The 19,344-nt window shown below is 39.8% G+C and overlaps 1 protein-coding gene across 1 annotated transcript; it reads right to left on the bottom strand.

Annotated features, from left to right (window-relative positions):
- Positions 1-1,891: 1,891 nt before the first annotated feature.
- On the bottom strand, positions 1,892-18,851 carry LOC135080606 (pre-mRNA-processing factor 39). The gene is made up of 18 exons (XM_063975281.1): positions 18,691-18,851; positions 18,038-18,607; positions 17,678-17,734; positions 17,312-17,407; positions 15,077-15,211; positions 14,785-14,925; positions 14,461-14,598; positions 13,866-14,027; positions 13,527-13,652; positions 12,679-12,805; positions 12,456-12,603; positions 11,707-11,854; positions 10,510-10,620; positions 9,614-9,778; positions 8,538-8,758; positions 6,504-6,772; positions 5,779-5,977; positions 1,892-2,906 (listed from the first exon to the last, which is right to left on the bottom strand). The coding sequence occupies exons 1-18, from the start codon at positions 18,718-18,720 to the stop codon at positions 2,696-2,698; spliced, it is 3,054 nt and encodes a 1,017-aa protein (XP_063831351.1). The 5' UTR covers positions 18,721-18,851; the 3' UTR covers positions 1,892-2,695.
- Positions 18,852-19,344: the final 493 nt, after the last annotated feature.

The following is a 19,344-nucleotide window of genomic DNA, read 5'->3' as shown; positions in this document are numbered from 1 at the left end:
AAATACTTTGATTAATCTTTGTTAACTAAAGATCCGTCCTAGCATACCTACTTAATAATAATTAATGCTTTAAGCAAGCTTCCAAAATACTCAAATTTGAATGAATTGTAGATGCGCAATCGTTATTAATAAAACAATAAGAATATCAATACATTTTGATAGTTATTCCGTGTAATAAAGTTACGTTCATTTAAAATAATCACGAACAAGACGATGAATCTTTTTATGTTGAAGAATGGAAGTAATTGGTATGAAAGAAGTGCTAAAAGATATGAAATTTTGTTTAGTTTCTAAAATCAATCGAGTTTAAAAATAAAATCTTATCTTTTAATCTCCCATCGAAAGTGAAGGAGCAAGAGTTTGCCAGTGTGTTATTTCTAGGCGTTCAGATTGCAGTAATAAGTAAGTTATGTTTTATTTTATTAATTACTATCGTAAAGACGTAAAATTTATTAAGTTAGAGAGCTAGAAATAATGAACCTGTGTGTAAGACCATTTGTCATTTGTTTACAGTACTTTTTAATGATACAAGTTTATCACATCTGCTTATTGCCTGTGATTAACGATTAAAATTACGTTTATTTAGAATCGCGTGCATAACCATTATTTATTTCAAGTAAATTATGAAGAAAGGAAGTAATGAGTATGGAAGGAAGACTGAAAAAGAGACCTTTTTATTTAGTTGCTGAAATCAATTAAGTTTAAAGAACACACAATCATCACTCCTATCGAAAGTGAATGCCTTAATCAACGATAGGAGTAACATTGCCAGGTGTTTACTCTAGGCGTTTAGAGCGGTGTGGTGTAAGCAATAATTTGAGTTTTACTTTATGAATTTTATTACTATCGTAAAGACTTAAGTTATTGAAGTAGAGAGTTATTAATGTAAAGAATGACAGGCCTCATTCAAAAGATCATTATTCATCTGTTTACGGTACTTTTTAATGATACCTAGGTACTTACGCTTATCACACTTGCGTAGCTAATAAGACCTGTGATACTACATTGTGATAGAATAACGGTTATGCGTAAAAGCACGGTTTAGTTAACAACCTAGGTTCTGTAAGATTATTTAATTTGCGGAAAGAAACAAATTCGTGTAAAGGGTTTTTATTAATTAAAATGTAATTTATTATTTTTTAGAATAAAAACTAAACTGGTAAGGTGATATTAAGGTGTAAGTAACTAATTTAAGTACTCATTTCATTTTTACAAACTAGGTAGATTTGGATTAAGCTCAGTTCAGTTGGTCCAGTCGTAGTCGTTGAACTCACAGTAGAGTTGAATGACTCATGGGCGAGCGCGGGTTGCGGTTCGGGGCGTGGGGGCAGCGCTTGAGCGTGTGTGCGCGCGCTGATGTTCATTTCTTATTGTAAAGACAAAAGCCTTATTGTGACGAAAATACTCAAAATTTTAATAAGGTTTCTTAGAAAAAAAAATTTTAAACAACGAATTGAAATTGATAATGTAAAAATCTTGAAAAAAATATTCTGACTTTGACCTTCAATATCTCCTAAACCACAAGTTTCCCAGGTATGGTCCCAAAGAAAAAAATGATCCCCATGATGTGGAGAATAAGTAGTCTTCGGCTTCGGGATAGGTTTTTTTACACCCGTTATTTTAATTTGATGAAGATTTATTTTTGTATTTATAATCTTATCTTAAATTGCGTATGGTCGATTCATAATAATTAATAATTCAAAAAATTCTTTATAATTTTTATATGAGCATGACTTGATGGTGGATAGGACGATTCTTCATGATAATTATTTGTTGTGATTCCACATCTCACATAACTACTTTTTTCTAACTTTATCAAGCATCCTCAATATTACAGTCGCGAATATGCGCTCACTTCTGAAGACTGAAAGATCGAAATAACAATACCATGTTCTAATGTGACAAGTATATTTATTTCCCAAAGTATATTGTAGTGTTTTCTTAGATTTATCAAATTTTAATAAAAGTTCTTCATGCAATACAGTTTTTATTTATCGCATCAATTACAATGCACTGAAAAATCTGTCCTTTTAATATACCATACTATTAACGCTATAATTAGTATTACAAAAATGTAGTCCATTACAATAAAATCCAATTTAAGAGCGTAGATGCATCGGAATCTATGTTATTGCTTAACTAAGTCCTAAAATATAAGATTGATAAGTCCTGTACTTAACGGTACATTATAACTAACCACGGAACGATCGTATTACATAGTGGCAATGTGTTATATTAAACACAGCGTAGCAGCAATAAGTGCTATAATCCATCGAATTTTCAATAAAATTCGAGTCAATAATTTGACATTACAACCACGAAAGCGAACATTCGGCCGTATTTACCCATTTAGACTGCACGTATGAACGTGTAGCTTTACCAAACGTTTTCTATCGGCTCAGCATACAGCCCAACCAAGGTCTTATAGTGAGCGGTTTTTAATACATTCAATGGACCAGTATACCGAATAGAAGTCGATTTCTGGTCACCTAAAAGCGGTCAAAAGATATTGGTAGGGCTATAGGCGTACTTGTACAGTCAAAGTCGAATATTTAATGACACCCAAAGTGGCCAAAAAGTTTTATTGTAATCGTGAACTCTCATTGGCTACTGTGACCGTCACTATTTGACGCTCGCCGTACGTCGGCCTCGTTCGAGTGGTTGTGAGATCAAATTATCGACAGAACCGCGGGCGCTAGTAGTAGTTAGGGTACTGCGGCCAGGGCGCGTGGTGCTGGTAGGGCCCGGGAGGTTGCTGGTAGCCCCATGGCGGTTGGTAGGGCTGCGCGTACGACTGCTCGTAGGACTGCGCCGTGGCGGCCGGCGTCTGGTAGTACGAGTTGCTGCTCGTGGTTACCGCACTAGCCGGCGTCGCCTCTTTCTTCTTCACGTCGCTTGCTGATGCACTGGAAGCAAATCGAAATATGAAGGCGTCTTAAAACTTCTATTTTAAAACTGGGTAAAGTAATGTAAGTTTAGTTAATACTTTTTTTTTAAGAATATTAATAACTAGCTTCAAAAACCGGGATAAAAACTAGAGATGAAACGGATACCCGGCCTAAATTTACTATCCGGCCGGATACCGGATAGTAACTCACTATCCGGCCGGATACTGGATATTAAAAAACTACGACAATTTCCTATTAATAAAATGAAATACATTAATCTTCGAGGTAAATATCAATAAAATGGCTTATAATAATGACGGCTTTTATTTAAAGTCCAAAAAGTTACAAAAGCCATATTATGAAGGTCTTTCAAAAAACTAATTTCTCTTTCTTGGCTATTCTCACTCTAATGACGAATTCATAAATAGTAAATTATCTGTTAATGTCAAAATATTTCCAAATAAAAAAGGCGATCTTTTTTTCACTGGTATGACATGATGCATGCAGTTTAGTCAGATTACGCAACAAGTAAACTAATTTAATTTTCGCTATTCAATTACACACTCACGATAGCAACCGAAATCGCCCGTTAATCTGCCCCCTAGACAAGTGGCAAAATCTGACATTCTATTCGGATGGATTCGATTTTCGAAAAGTGTGACTAACTGACTAGTCTAATCTACTATAGTTCCAAAATACTGGACTGTCCTATCGATGACATTGACAGTGGGGCGCCACCGTCAATACCGGATCGCTGGTTCCGATTTTTGCCATGTTGGAAACCATATAGTTGAACGATGGTAGCGCCCCCCTGTCATTGAGTTTGGTGGGACAGTTCAGCTTGGGTCATCTATAATAGCCCCACTGATCGCGTTCGAACTCAGATCATAGAAAGAGAATAGATATGAAGTCGCGCGTAACTACAACGAGAACCAGTGTCCCCACATTTCCCCCACCACTGCTCCCACACACACATTCAACTGTGTAAAAACAAAGCGACTGTGAGTCTACGACAACATGTGCAACCGGCTTAAAAGTGCTGTGATTGGCCAGAAGGCGTGCCTTATGGCCAATCAATGGCCGCGTTACGTGACGCACACTAAGAAAATGCTAGTGAGAGAACAAAGATAAAATGGAGTCGACAAGATATCGATACTTTAAATCGCTAGGGGCAAGGCTCGAAACTGGTTTCACAAAATGCTTATGTATGAAAACCTTTTTATTATTATGTTATTATTAACTACTATCACGCATTTACTTTTTAATTATGGCGATCTGCGTACCGCATATGTTTATCAAAAATAATGCCTATATTAGGCTTTCAACTAGCTCTTATAGTAATTACATAGTTGACAGTTACTAATTAATAATAATAATAATATAATAATAAAAATCTTTATTTGGCACGGGACAAAAAATGACAATTACAAGTATAAAAAGGTACATAAAGAAGAAAAAAATAAAAAACAGTAAAATAATCCAGCCAGACCAGTAAAAATCCCGAGCCAAAAAGGCGCCCGCTCAGCGATACTCGGGACATAAGTAAATGTCCCGACGCTGATTTTCAGCGAGTACCCTTGCCTAGGCCTCGGCTGTTGGGACCCAAACCGAGTCCGCCAAACATAAACTAATTATTTTATTAAAACTTTTATAGATTCAAGTCAAGAGCGAATAGGGGATGCTCAACAGTCGAGGCCCCGCGTGGCGCTCTGCTAACATATAAACAAACAATAAAAATAAAATAACATTACAGACACTAAGCTAAAGACAAAATCAAGAAAAATACTAATAAATGAAGAATGTGTAATTACTTCTACTGTTATTATTTTTTTTGTAAAATCTTATAATCGCAAGTAACACATCATTTTTTTATTTAAAATTACAAAATAGAAAATTATAATTTACTTCTATTTATCGATAATAGGAAACCGCATTAGAACACGAGCACGGCACTATGTTACGACCGGCACATGCGGCCGTACTGTGTATTTTCACACGACAGTGGATATCGGAAGAAATTAAATACATTGCGCAGTAGTTGAGCATGACATAAAGTGGTTGCTAACTAAATCGTCAATGTACAAGTGTGTTAGAATTTTTATCACCACTGATTTCGATATCGCAGTAACTGTTACGGCACTGAATTCGTTCGTAAAAATGTTTAGTTTTTTTTATTTATAAGCAAAATACCAATGGATTTGCAATACTTACATGTAGTAAATGACTCCATTGTTCCTGTAGTTCTTCGTTTCACTTGTTTTATTGCACGTAACGACGCATTATCCAAAATGTCGGAGAACATTTCCTTAGTACGACTGAATCGCGACTAACCTAGCTACGCGGCCGATGTTCGTTTCTGGGCATATCGCGGAGACACGCGCCACGCCCCCGTTTCACATCTATTCCCTTCTATGATCTGAGCGTTCGAAGCACCTTTGCGGTGCTAAACTCGTCACGACATGCAACGAGACAATGGGCCAACTATCCGGCCTAGCAGCTGGCCGGATATCCGGTATCCGGCCAAACAACTATCCGTTTCATCTCTAATAAAAACTATCCTGTCCTTTCCCGGAACTCAAACTATCTCTATGCCAAATTTCATCAAAATCGGTTCAGTGGTTTAAGCGTGAAAGAGAGACTGAACAGACAGAGTTGCTTTCGCATTTATAATATTAATATAGATATGCACATAATAATCCCGTTAGCCCCTTGTGTAAATCTAAATAAGGTTTTTGTGTCAAGGGTGGGTCCACCTAGTGGACTCCACCACAATAGTCCAGTCGCGGCGGAGTTCGACCCAGCTTTCCTAGGATCTCGAATAAAAAAGTGAGGTGCTGAAACATTCAAGTACACAACCGGTGTTTTCGCTTAAAACCTCATTTCTCCATACCTGGGCGGTGGCGGCGCGTCGTGCTTGTCCTTGCGCGCGCGCTTCCTCATGTGCTTGGCGAGCGCTCGCGCGTGCGTGTGCGCGCGGCGTGCGGCCGCCGCGTCGCCCAGCTCCTCGGCCAGCTCGCGGCGCCGCCACGCCATGCTCGCGCTCACCTCCACCTCCGCGCCTTCTTGCCGCTCGTATGACATCACCAGCTCTGAACAACACAATATAATTTGAGTCAATAAATTTACTCTTCCTTCTTCCTCGGTCCCTCACTGATGAGGATCGCGATCACATACAGTGTTCCTCCACAGACTGCGGTCATAAGCTGTGTATTAATGTACTATGACGACTAAAACTGAATTAGCAACTAGGTAATAAAAGGACGAAACATTCAGCTCGGCATCGTTGTATTAAACTGGATTGACATTTGAAACTTCTTTATGTACGCTAGGGGATAAAAAGCCTGTAAGTATTGCAAAACAAAAGACACGTAATTTTTTTAAACAAAGAAATGTTTTCACATGTTTTTTGCTAGATCTTCACCTTCAAATTAGAGGCCGTGACCGCCGTGACAAACGCAAAAATTAGGGCGCTGCAACTGAGCTTCTAGAAATTGTATGAAGAAAACAACTGGTACGGCAAACACGCCACTGCTGCCTGCCTAGGTTAACCAGCTTTTGCATCTATCAAACAGACAAACAAATGGTTGTACAAATGTTTTACATAACTAGACCCACCTTCAAGCTCCTCATAGGGCGTTCCAGGCGTGTGCAGCGCTAAGTCAAGGCGCTGTAGATGCAGACGCGGGTTGAGCGGATCGCGTGCAACCGCCGCGTCAAGCGCTGCGCGGGCGTCGGCGGGCGCGGCGCGCGCGTGGAATAAGAATCGCGCGTATTTGACCGCGAGCGCGGAAGCCACTGCCTTGCTTTTGGCGGCCGCTATGTAGCCCTCGTATAGTTGTGCGCATTTGTCGTAGTCGCCGCGCCGCCGTTCGAGGTTCACGCGTCTGGGTGGAAATAAATGTGATATAAAATATCCATTCAGGGACTGGGTAGTCAATGCGAAAAAACGCTCAACGGTTGGAATGTGCAGGTGTCAAAATGTCCATACGGACCGGTTGTTAGTGTGGCAGAAAGTATGAACGTCAAAAAGTCCCAGTGCCAAAATGTACATTGTTACCATGGTTACAATGGTTTAGTGACAAATGGTACACATCACAAAATACAAGTACAACAAAAGGTGTGATAGATAAAATGATCGACTGATATATTGTGCTCATGAATAAATTAATAAAATTAAATGTCAAAATCTGGGGGCACGGCAGTGCCCCCACCAAGTCGAGCAAAAAAGCGGCACGGCCGTACCATCCTTTTCTCGAAGCAATTCAGGCCATTTTCGACCGCCTGTAACTTCGTTGTGGATAAAACTAGAAGGCTGAATTTTCATTAGCTATGCAGGCATTGTAAAGACACGGTATATTTAAAATTTCATTCAATTTGAACCAGTAGTTTAAGAATTATAACGGGTCAAAGTTACTTAATTTTGTCACTCACTGACTCACTGACTCACCGATCATCAAAACTCTAAGGCACTTCTAGCAGACCTAGAAGCTTCAAATTTGGAATATAAGTAGTGTTTGGTGTATGAATCAAGGAAAAACTAAAATATTTGGGGGCACGGTAGCGCAACCGCCAAGTCGAGTAAAATTTTTCAATTTCGGTCCAGTTTTCTAGATACATAACTGCTGTCTACAAAATACAAAAAGAAATGAGATCCCATCAAAAACAATACTTGTCAAAAAAACCAAGTCTCGCAACTCAGTTGTTCTACGGTAAAAAGTTGTGAGATCCATGTAATACCAAGTCCAGGCCAGGAAATCTTTAACGTTTTACATAAATATATTGACTTGGCCATCGCATGAAAACACGTGTAAATTAAATTATTTAGTGCGATGGCCAAGTCAATAATTTATGTAAAACGTTAAAGATTTCCTGGCCTGGACTTGGTATTACATGGATCTCACAACTTTTTACCGTAGAACAACTGAGGTGCGAGACTTGGTTTTTTTGACAAGTATTGTTTTTGATGGGATGTTCAATGTTCTTGTAGTCTAGTCAATAAAGTTTTTTTGGACATTTTTACCTTGATGCATTTAAACACGTGTTCACGTTAGCTATTATACAATAAGACACTTGTTCAAATAAACCCGAAGACATTTTAACTTCAGATCATTTTAACCATTGCTCATTTCGACGTTCATACTTTTTGCCACACTAACAGCCGGTCCGTATGGACATTTTGACACCTGCACATTCCAACCGTTGAGCGTTTTTTCGCATTGACTACCCAATCCCAGAATGAAAATATCCCTGCCGAGCTATGATAAAATCTTATCGATGATTTTCGACGACTAATGTATGGGCTTATCTAGTAAAATCGATAAAATGCTTCGATAAGTTTAGCGTGGCGCGCATCCTAAGCCCACTGGACATTTTTACACTGCTCCATCTAGTTTCCAACGCCCGGGAAGTATATGACAGTAAGTTACGAGTATAACTCGACTCACATTGGAGCTGTGTCGGAAAAACTGACAACTCTACCAAATTGACAGAAAGGGACCTACGCTATAGATAAAGGCGGTACGTTGTAGGTAAATCGCACTATGGAGTAGTGACTCGCTGTTTCTATAAATAAACCCAAGTGTTTGTGACTATTAAGCATCTGTGATGGTGTCAGTTAGTAACCCTGCTGTTGTGGCAATGTCGGCTAACCTGTACTGTATCTGCACCAGATTGGGGCAGGCCTTCTCGATGCGGTCTAATATCTCGGCCGCCCTCGCGGGCTGTCCGTGCGCCTCCTCGAAGTGCGCCCAGTGCAGGTGCAGCTCGGGCTTGTCGAGGTGGTGCACGGTGCACGCGCGCTCCAGCACCTCGCGCTGAACCGCCACCAACTCGGGGGCGGTCTCCGCGCGTTCCTCGAGGAACTTTATCAGCTGGAACATAGAGGCGAAATTGGAATATCCGGTCGATGTTGGTAATAGGCTAGTTTCCTAAAAAAATTTTTTTAGTCCGTCATGTTTAATATCAAAAATTATTGGACACATATATTTTTATTTGTCAATCTAACAAATAATTACATAGTTATGGTGCGTTGAAGTTCCGCACGACGTCACAACGTGCGGCACTTTTATGCACGCATTGATGTCACGGGCCTCTTCTTATGAACTTTGGCGCGCTTTATCTCTTTAAATTTACATTAGTTTGAAAAAGTGAAAAATACGTGTAGAGTATTTTTTGATAAGTTAACTGACGGACTAATTAAAACTTTTGCTTTTTGACCCAGGAAACATCCCTATTGGCATCCGCTCCTCAAGATAAAGTTCAAATAATAATACTCGTTCGGTGCAATAAAGGCTCACACTAGCATGTGCTCCTTCACGAACTTTATTTGCTGGACATAGAGATCAAATGGTAAAAAGGTTCACATTAGCACACGCTTTCCGCGCGCTCCTTAACACATTGATGGACAGTAACGTCCACGGGCGTTCAGGTAGTAAAGAATGATACGACAGAACGCCTATAGACGTCATAGTTTTAACTTGTTTTACATTGACACTATGCCCATTGACCTATTGTCTATGTGAATAAGTAGTGTCATTTGGGATTTTTGGGAAGTAATTCTAAATCTGTACTGCCTACCAAAGTGTAAGGAACTTTATAAGCTGAAATTGTAACGCCTGTCGTTGTAATTAGGGCATTTCCATTGTGCTGATTGTGCATACATTTTTGTCTTCGTCGAAGCGCTTCTCCCACTCCAAGTGCGCCTTCCAGTTCAGTACTAGACTCACCCGCATCCAGAACTCCTCGTAGAGCGCGCAGGCGATGAGGCACCGCTCGTGCAGCACGAGCGCGCGGCGGAAGGAGCCGTGCTGCTTCTCCCACTCCAGGTACGCTTTCCAGTTCTTCAGCTGGCAGCGTTCCAGCGGCTTCACGTGGAAGTACGGACGCTTGATCTGGGAGCAATCGGAAAACATCATCTTACTAATAAATTATGTAACATTAAATTTATACAAATTGCATACATCGTGCGTATTCTTTTAATGCAGAACAGAGCGTTTGACTGAAAACAAACCTGATAACTTTTTTCTAAAATGAACTTGTTGATGGGTTATATAAAGTATACAGGGTGTTAGGTAAATGGGTATATGAGCCGACACTAGCCCATGTTAACATGGTCATATAAATGGTATGGTGAAGTCAGAAAATTGATATCTTCATTTTAATTATTTTAATTTTCATACATATCGGATTTTATAAAAATTATTTTGTATGAGAATTTAAAAAATTAAAATGATGATATCAAATTTCTGACTTCACCATACCATTTATATGACCATGTTAACATTGGCTAGTGTCGGCTCATATACCCATTTACCTAACACCCTGTATATATAAGTGTATAAGTGATTTTGTAAAACAACGCCCATCTCAGGGGTGGTAGTATACACGACACTGATGCCAAAAAAAATACCTTAAATTTTCATGGAAAAATCCATGAAATCAAGAAATTATGGTATTATTACGCGGGCGAGCTGTCGGTCATTAACTCCCGCTTTTTCGGGGCCGCGTCGCGGCGGCCGTTGCTGTCCAAAATTACATGGTGAAACTACACCCTGTATTGGTTGATGCCCTATTATTTATTGTTAATAACAATGATAACACATAACAATGAAAGTATACTCACGCCCTCCTCAAACGCCCAGCGAGCGGCGACCTCCTCGCCGGTCGTCTTGTGCACCTTCCGCCGCGCTGCTATGATGCGCTCCTTGATCGCTTGAGCTTCTTCTTCTGAAGCCTATAGCGATAAATGTTAATGACAAGATGTTAGAATAAAAAATATTTCCAAAAATATAAAAATATATGCGAAGGCAGACTTAGAACTGTTTTCCACCTAAACGGGGACTAGAGATTGGTGACAAGTTATAACAAACCTTATACGTTTTTTATTAGCAACCTATTGGTTGACGTGTCTATTATTGACACGTCTTCATATCGTAACCGACTTCGTTAACAGTCCTCTTGCACACACAACATGCAGTTAATTCATATCGCTGCTTTGTACGCTACGACACTCTGCTTTGCAGGTCTTTCCGGTGGTGGATGCCCGCTATGCTGTAGTTTTCCTCCGCGTAGGTGATCCATAGAGTATGATCCGACTGCGGTGAAACGACGATTAATAACTCCGTTCTCCGCTCTAGTACTGACCACGTGGTCGACGGGCTCGTCCTCGCCGGGCGGCAGGTCGAGCTGCGGCTGCGCGCCGGCCGCGTCGCGCACCTCGCCGCGGAGCCGCACCAGCTCCGCCTGCGTCACCACGCCCGTCACCGGCTCCGCATCGCGTGCTCCGGGAGGTGTAGTGTAGTGCGGTACTGACCACGTGGTCGACGGGCTCGTCCTCGCCGGGCGGCAGGTCGAGCTGCGGCTGCGCGCCGGCCGCGTCGCGCACCTCGCCGCGGAGCCGCACCAGCTCCGCCTGCGTCACCACGCCCGTCACCGGCTCCGCATCGCGTGCTCCGGGAGGTGTAGTGTAGTGCGGTACTGACCACGTGGTCGACGAGCTCGTCCTCGCCGGGCGGCAGGTCGAGCTGCGGCTGCGCGCCGGCCGCGTCGCGCACCTCGCCGCGGAGCCGCACCAGCTCCGCCTGCGTCACCACGCCCGTCACCGGCTCCGCATCGCGTGCTCCGGGAGGTGTAGTGTAGTGCGGTACTGACCACGTGGTCGACGGGCTCGTCCTCGCCGGGCGGCAGGTCGAGCTGCGGCTGCGCGCCGGCCGCGTCGCGCACCTCGCCGCGGAGCCGCACCAGCTCCGCCTGCGTCACCACGCCCGTCACCGGCTCCGCATCGCGTGCTCCGGGAGGTGTAGTGTAGTGCGGTACTGACCACGTGGTCGACGGGCTCGTCCTCGCCGGGCGGCAGGTCGAGCTGCGGCTGCGCGCCGGCCGCGTCGCGCACCTCGCCGCGGAGCCGCACCAGCTCCGCCTGCGTCACCACGCCCGTCACCGGCTCCGACATCACGTGCTCTTGGAAACTGCAACACAATTACACAACACTCGATGAAGCACTGGCGTCTGATCTGAGGTGGAATTGTGTAAAGCAATCGTTATCATTTGACAGTTCATAACGTACGATTATTCTGTCAAACGCTTTAACTGACTTTATCGTACGTTATGAACTGTCAAATGATTACGATTGCTTTACACAATTCCACCTCTGATCTTTCAGGTATAACTTTGGGAGGGGCTCCGACATCACGTGCTCTTAGAAACTGCAAACACCACTCAGTAATGAAGTACAGTATGCTTACCACGAGTTTACGTTAAGTGTGCTCGCCATCTAGTGCGTCAAAAATTCTATTATGATTTTAGTTTAACCGCTAGGGGCGCGCTGTAAAGTTGTCATACATTTAATGACATTTTTGTACGCAATCAACTGCAAACACAACCACTCAATGAAGTACAACCCGAGCGAGTTAGGTGTGCACCTGGCGGGCGAAATGTCGCGCTCGCACACTCACTGCGGCCGCCCGTCGCATCGTAAGTGTTCGGAGAATTCAGTGCATTACAATCATAAAGTCCAAGCATAACACAATAAAGCAATCATAGATACTGTAAAAACAATAGGTAACATACTTGTCAAAGTGTGAGGTGTAGCCGAGGGTGGGCGTGGCCAACAGCCTGTCGTAGATACTTGTGACGTTGAGAGCCGAGCCGTTTTCAGCCTCCCACTTGATGTAAGATTCCCAAAGGCGATCTGAACGGAACTCCAAACCACAAGCCTCTGCACAAAATAAAAAGTTACAGTTAGTATAAATTCACTATCTTTAAAAACCATTGATATCTCTACACAACATACCAATTGCCCTCTCGTACTGCGATCTGATAAAGGCGTGGTCCTCAGCTCTCGTTGATTTAATGTGATTCAGGTAGTGTATCCATAAGTCCACAGACAGAGGTATCCCTTTCAATCCTCTTTCCAATACCTGAAATGCATAATAAGCTTTAAACGAGCACCTGAAAAAACAAGCATTGCCGTCGGTGCGACAACACTATGAAGCAAGGGAATATTAAATAGCATTCATGTTTCATATAATTTTGAATAGAAAAAGCGAGACGTTGAGTAGCGAGCTCACGGATACGCAACGCCTCGCCGATCTATGTATATGTATAAAATGTTTGTCTTGGCATATTACACCTGTTCGCACTCGGCGCGCCGCCGCCGCCGCCGCCGCCGCCGGCCGGTCCTAACGCCATTCAATGGCTAAATACGAGGACCGCTGCGCTCCATGCTAACATGGATTAGTTTACATAATACATCTTAAGTATGTCCACTCAATGCACGTACTTAAATAATATACATGGTACAAATATTACAATATATCATGCGTGTACAAAGAATCATAAATAAATGCATTTGATCTATCAAATATACAGCACAAACAATGAACCACTAAAAACGATTCTATGCGATGGTAATATAACGCTCCGGTGCCAACGGGCGGCTTTGCCTTACGAACATCGTGGGCCTCGACGCACTGTTGGGAAAAAAAATAATTGCAAAATACCAGTTATGACTAAAACAATTAAAAATCCAAGTGTTAAGAAGGCACATTGAAATATGTCATCAGTCAGGTGTATTAAGCATTACCAACTCACCAAGTGACTTAAATAATAATATATTTGTGACTAGAGGTATGAACTCACCTCAAGGCACTTCTTTTTACTTCCTTTACGTTTTTCATAGTCGGCATACTTTCGCCAGTAGCCGTAACAGTACGGGTAGTGCGACAGAAACGCGTCGTAGGCTTCGCGCGCTGCCTCCACGTCGCTCTGCAAGCAACAGTATACACTCCTTAGCTCAAGCTTACACATCTTACTGTCATATTTATTTGTATAGTGTCACTCAGTTGGCCCTTGCCAATCTACATAGAGATTCAGTTCTCATCGCTTCACAAAGCAATAAGATTAGCAAAAGTTATTCATCATAGTATTAACTTATCATTCATACAAGTACATAATTATCAAAGTTATTCATGTAAGTACCTCCTGATCTACATATTGCAGTAAATATGTCCAGCCAGTGAAATCAGTGGGGTCATCATTGACGACCTTCCAATACTTGTCAAGTTCTGGAAGGGTCTTTTTCTTGGGTTTCTCATCAATGGATGAACGTTTTTCAGCAGGGACAGGTTTGCTTTCACCATTCTGCAAAGTCAATAAAATTGTCAATCTTTGTTAAATTATTGCGTTTCAAAAATGCATTAAATGAGGGTTTTCGCGAATGAAAGATCCGCTAGATGGCAGGCCGTGGATGTGGGGTCTAACTGCTGCGTGATTGGTGGATTTTGACATAGCTGTCAATGTCATGTCAAAAATAACCAATCATGCAGCATTTGGACCTCGCGTCTACGTATAGATGACCCACGCTGAACTGTCCCACCAAACTCAATGACAGGGGGGCGCTACCATCGTTCAACTATATGGTTTCCAACATGGCAAAAATCTCAACCAGCGATCCAGTATTGACGGTGGCGCCCCACTGTCAATGTCATCGACAGGACAGTCCAGTATTTTGGAACTATATTGCCATCTGGCGGATTTTTCATTCGCGAAAACCCTCATTCAAACTATGTGTTACCTTAGCCACAGCTTGCTTTTTATTAGAAGATTCACTCTCTGAAGTGGGTGATCCAGGGTCATATCCATCTCTTTCTTCATCGGGCTTTCTCTTACGCGACTCTTTTTTAGATGCAGGGAGCTCATCTTCTGAAACCACCTTTAACACAAACACATTTTTAATTAACAGAAATTTCGTTGCTGTGAGTTCAAAAGGATGTATGTCAAATCCAAACTTAAAAATTATACAGTTTTTTGTATCTTCTGAAAACCTACTGGTTTATGGAACTGACAGTGACAATTTGGTGTAAATATTTTAGAGCATTTACTTATGTTTGAAACAAACCTCTGTATCGGCAGGTAAGTCAGCTGGTTTCGGACCTGGAAGCTCATCGTCAGATACATTCTCTGCATCCTTGACACTTGGTTTTTGTACAGTTGGCAGCTCATCCTCAGAAACTACTTCGGTTTCCTCAGCCCCTCCTCCCTGTTTAATTCAGTAATTACGATTAAATTCAGTTTGTAAGAGATAGTTGTACATAATTAATATTTAATTTTAATTGTCATTTTGAGAAATATACACAGACAAAACATTTGGTTAATCTTTAAATAACAATTTTATTCTTAGTAACTCCTACCTCTGTTTTTATTTCTTTTTTGATATCCACCTTCAATTCATCTTTTAGCTTTTGGTCCACAGAACCATCTTTAAGTTCCTTTAATTCTTCTTTTGGCTTTTGGTCCATGTAGTCATCATCTTCATCTTTAATTTCCTATGTAATAAACCAAGAAAATATCAATATATTATTAAAATTCTAGGTAAAATATAGCTTCTATCTATTAGGAGTTTTTAGTGACTTTGTTCACCCAAATGATATCAACGGATTACTAATGTTTGGCCAAAAAACGTTTCCCAAATTATCACATCGCAAACAACGTTTCGCAAATTTTCATTTGGCAAATTCTCATTTGGCAAAACAACTTATAGCAAACTTTTAATTCGCAAATGCCGTTTTTGGCATATTATTGTTTAGCAAATTATTGTTTGGCAAAGTATGTTTTGGCAAACGTTTCATTTGGCAAAAATATTTCACGATACACTATTTACAAAATAATTTGATTGGTGCATAGAATGGAATACAAATTAACTTGTGGTTATTATTTTGTTTAGTGGGTAGTTAATATAAAATTTGTTCTAAATTAATTTTCATATTTCATTCTTTTTATCGAAATTTCCAAATGATTCATTAACAATAGAGGTGATTCTAGCGCTCGGCGGCCGCTGCCGCGGCACGCTTCGCTCGCCTTCGCGCGTTAAGGGTCACTGTTCTAACCTAACCTAACCTACTATTTTATGCAATACCTACTTTCTGCAACCATACTATTTTCTGCAATCTCTTTGTTTTACATAAAATTCTTGTGAAAACCATGATCATCTGCCTTATGGTTTGATTTGTGGGTAACGGTGGGTAAGTATGTGAAGTGTCAATTTGACCAAACAAATTATTTGGGATATAATATTTGGCAAAATAAAACATTTGCTATACAGTGTGAGTCACGTTAAAGTGCACATATGAAAATATATGAAACTAGACCTATTTTTATCGACAAAAATAGAATTTTTAGAGAATTTTTTTTCTTCCAATTTCTTATTGTAAAGAAAACGTAATAACTTTTAAACTAAGCGGTATATCCTGATAAAATAAAAACAGTAATAATGGTAAATAACAGGCGATACTAAAAAAATACATAAAATACTCAAAATATGCCAACAAATAATAAAAAATGATACTTTTTGAAAAAAATCTGCTTTTAAATTCGTGTTTTTTGGTTATTTGATAAATTTCTCCAAAAAATGCCCCTATAACAGGTGGTTTTTATTGCTTTGTATTATTCTCTATCGTATTACCTTCGTAAAACCAAAAATCGCATGTCTCTATCCCTATCACAACATTTGCTATGATCGTTTGAACAAAGGCCTGCCACAACATTATTCTCCGCTACAGGTAGAGACAATTTTAATTTTAACTAAAATGCTTATTTTACTTCGAAATCTTTTGTTTTTATTTGAAATCTAACTTGTCTTTATCAAAATTACAAATCTAGAGCCATTTTCAGTTTCGTTGTTAACAAAGCATTGTATGGCGCGCCCGGAGAGGAATAGTTCAAACGATCATTGCAAACGTTGTGATAGGGATAAAGACATGCGATTTTTGGTTTTACGAAGGTAATACGATAGAGAAAAATACAAAGTAATAAAAACCACTGGTTATAGGGGCATTTTTTGGAGAAATTTATCAAATAACCAAAAAAACACGAATTTTAAAGCAGATTTTTTTCAAAAAGTATCAAGTTTTATTATTTGTTGGCCTTTTTTGTGTATTAGAAGTAATTATTTAGTATTGTCTGTTATTTAGCATTATTACTGTTTTTATTTTATCAGGATATACCGCTTAGTTTAAAAGTTATTACGCTTTCTTTACAATAAGTAATTGGAAGATAAAAAAATCTATAAAAAATTTAAAAAAAATCTCAAAAATTTTTTGACCTCTTTTTTGTCGATAAAAATAGGTCTAGTTTTTATTTTCATATATACACTTTAACGTGACTCACACTGTATAAACATTTGCCAAGTAAAATTTGGCCAAATGATAATTTGACCAAATGAATTAGTTGCGAAAAGTACAGTTGCTAAAAGTTCATTTGGGAAATGAAACTTTGGCGATAAGTTGTTTGCGAAGTGAAATTTGGCGAAAAGTAATTTGGCCAAACGGAAGGATACCGATATCAACAGGTGCTGAACAAAGTGGAATAATCCATCTGTTAGTGGTCATTATAGTTAAGTGTTGCTTTTCATTTAATTCAAATGTTACCTTCTTTATCTGTATAGATAACTTTTCTTTGAGGGGACTCTCAGGATTCTCTGTATCCGGCTCTGATTTTACCACCACTTGGTCAGCTTGCTGATTCTGTTAATATTATTTTTATGTAATACATACAAGTATTTAAAAATAAAATTATTTAAAATTTACAAATACCTTTGTGTCCATTTTAAGAGTATCATACAAAAGTTGGTTAAAAATTTATTAAAAGAGAACATTTAGTCAATCGTGCATAAAAATTTAAAATAATATGTAATATTACTAGAGTAGAAACAATTTTGACAAGAATATTATGTATTAAAATTAAAAAACTGCTTTAAAAGATCTAGACTAAATAAATATTAAGTTTAATCTAACCTTTTCCAGTTTATTTGATTCAGGTATTTCAAGTTGAGCTGTTTCTGAAGCTTCATCCTAAAACAATGTTATTTTTTATTAATATTTTAGCATAAAACTATAAATTGTAATCATTTATAGCACATTTTCACAACACTAAGCATATATTGGCCATAGCACATGCAGCACACATTCTAAGTTATTGGTGAAACATGAAGACACCACATGACTATAGCAGACACTGCGCATGTTTATTGTAAGGGCAGATTGAATTATTTTACTCTGTAATTAATTATGATATTAAGATGCATCTATTTAAAATATTCTCTGAAGTTACTGCAAGCTCATACAGGTGTTAGAAGAATTAGTGAAGTTACTGACCAGTGTATCATTTTGTACGGCCTCAGTATCCTGTTCAAGTGTACTATCATTAGTGGCCTCAAGATTTTCCGCAAATTTATCATCACCGGTAGCACTCTCGTCATCCATCTTAGCTGGAATTTCTTCCACTCTCTCCGAGTTTACGTCATTGGACATTTCACTAATGCTCTCCTGCTCAAAATCAGTGTCCATCTTGGTCTTCTGACTGTCTGTAACATCACCATCAGTGTCAAAAGCGGTCGCTTTAAACTGAGGATCGATAGGCATCGAGTCACCGTCGGAGAGCACGTTACTCAAGGAATCACTCGGAAAAGTGACCGCGTTGTCCCCGACATCAAAAGAGTCAGTATTAAAGCCATCCGCATTGTTATCCAAGTAGTCCCCCACGCTACCCGCAGACAACTCGACCGCATTCAGAAAACCTTGGTTCGACGTTGACGACTCGTCCGCTACAACAGCATCCACGCTATTGAACTCTCCCTCTGTCAGAAGGTGCGAAAGCCCATTCGAATTTTCATTTATGAGCGGTCCTTCATCCGTTTCCATTTGCCCGTCTTCTGATAAACACTTCTGCAATACGAAAAATGACAAACAACATAAATCCAAAAATCTCCATACTGTACTTACTTAACCTCATTTTGTCTTTTACCTACCTGTAAATCCGAACTAACTTCATCATCCATATTAAGTTATTTCCCTTGGGAAGATATAATCGCGAATCTCGGAGATATTGATGTTAGAAATTAATATTTATTGATCAAATTAATTTGTATGCAATGCATCAGACGCCACGAAAAACCGAATAAAAAAAATCACAGACCAGTGTTGCCAGTCGGATCTTGTCAGAAATTACCAGAAATATAAGAAAATGTAACCTTTTTGAATAAACATACGGGGGGGGGGTGCGGAGCGATTGTGTAAGGTTGTTCATGGATGGTTCATGTTTACCTAAATTCGAAATTTTGACCATTCCATGAAGACCGAAAAGTGACCGGTCGTATAAAACCGTTTCATGGATTTGCGTTTTATTATCAAAAAAACATTTGCTAAAACTCATTGTCTTCAACAAATAATAAATCAAATTCATGTTTAAATGCACTTTATGACATAATTTTTAAATTGTCACTATTAATATTTTTACTGAATAACCTGTAAAAGTTAATTCTACAATTTCTGAAAAATCACCTAAAAGTAACCTTTTCATTAGTGTAACCTAAAAGTAACCAATGCAGTTCAAAAGTAACCTAAAAGGTTACAAAAGTAACCTTCTGGCAACACTGTCACAGACAGAGACAGACAGTGTCAGT

This window comes from Ostrinia nubilalis, chromosome 18, assembly GCF_963855985.1.
Source record: "Ostrinia nubilalis chromosome 18, ilOstNubi1.1, whole genome shotgun sequence".
NCBI lineage: Eukaryota > Metazoa > Arthropoda > Insecta > Lepidoptera > Crambidae > Ostrinia > Ostrinia nubilalis.
Note: the sequence above shows the minus strand (reverse complement) of the source record. Positions and strands in the feature narration are given on the sequence as shown.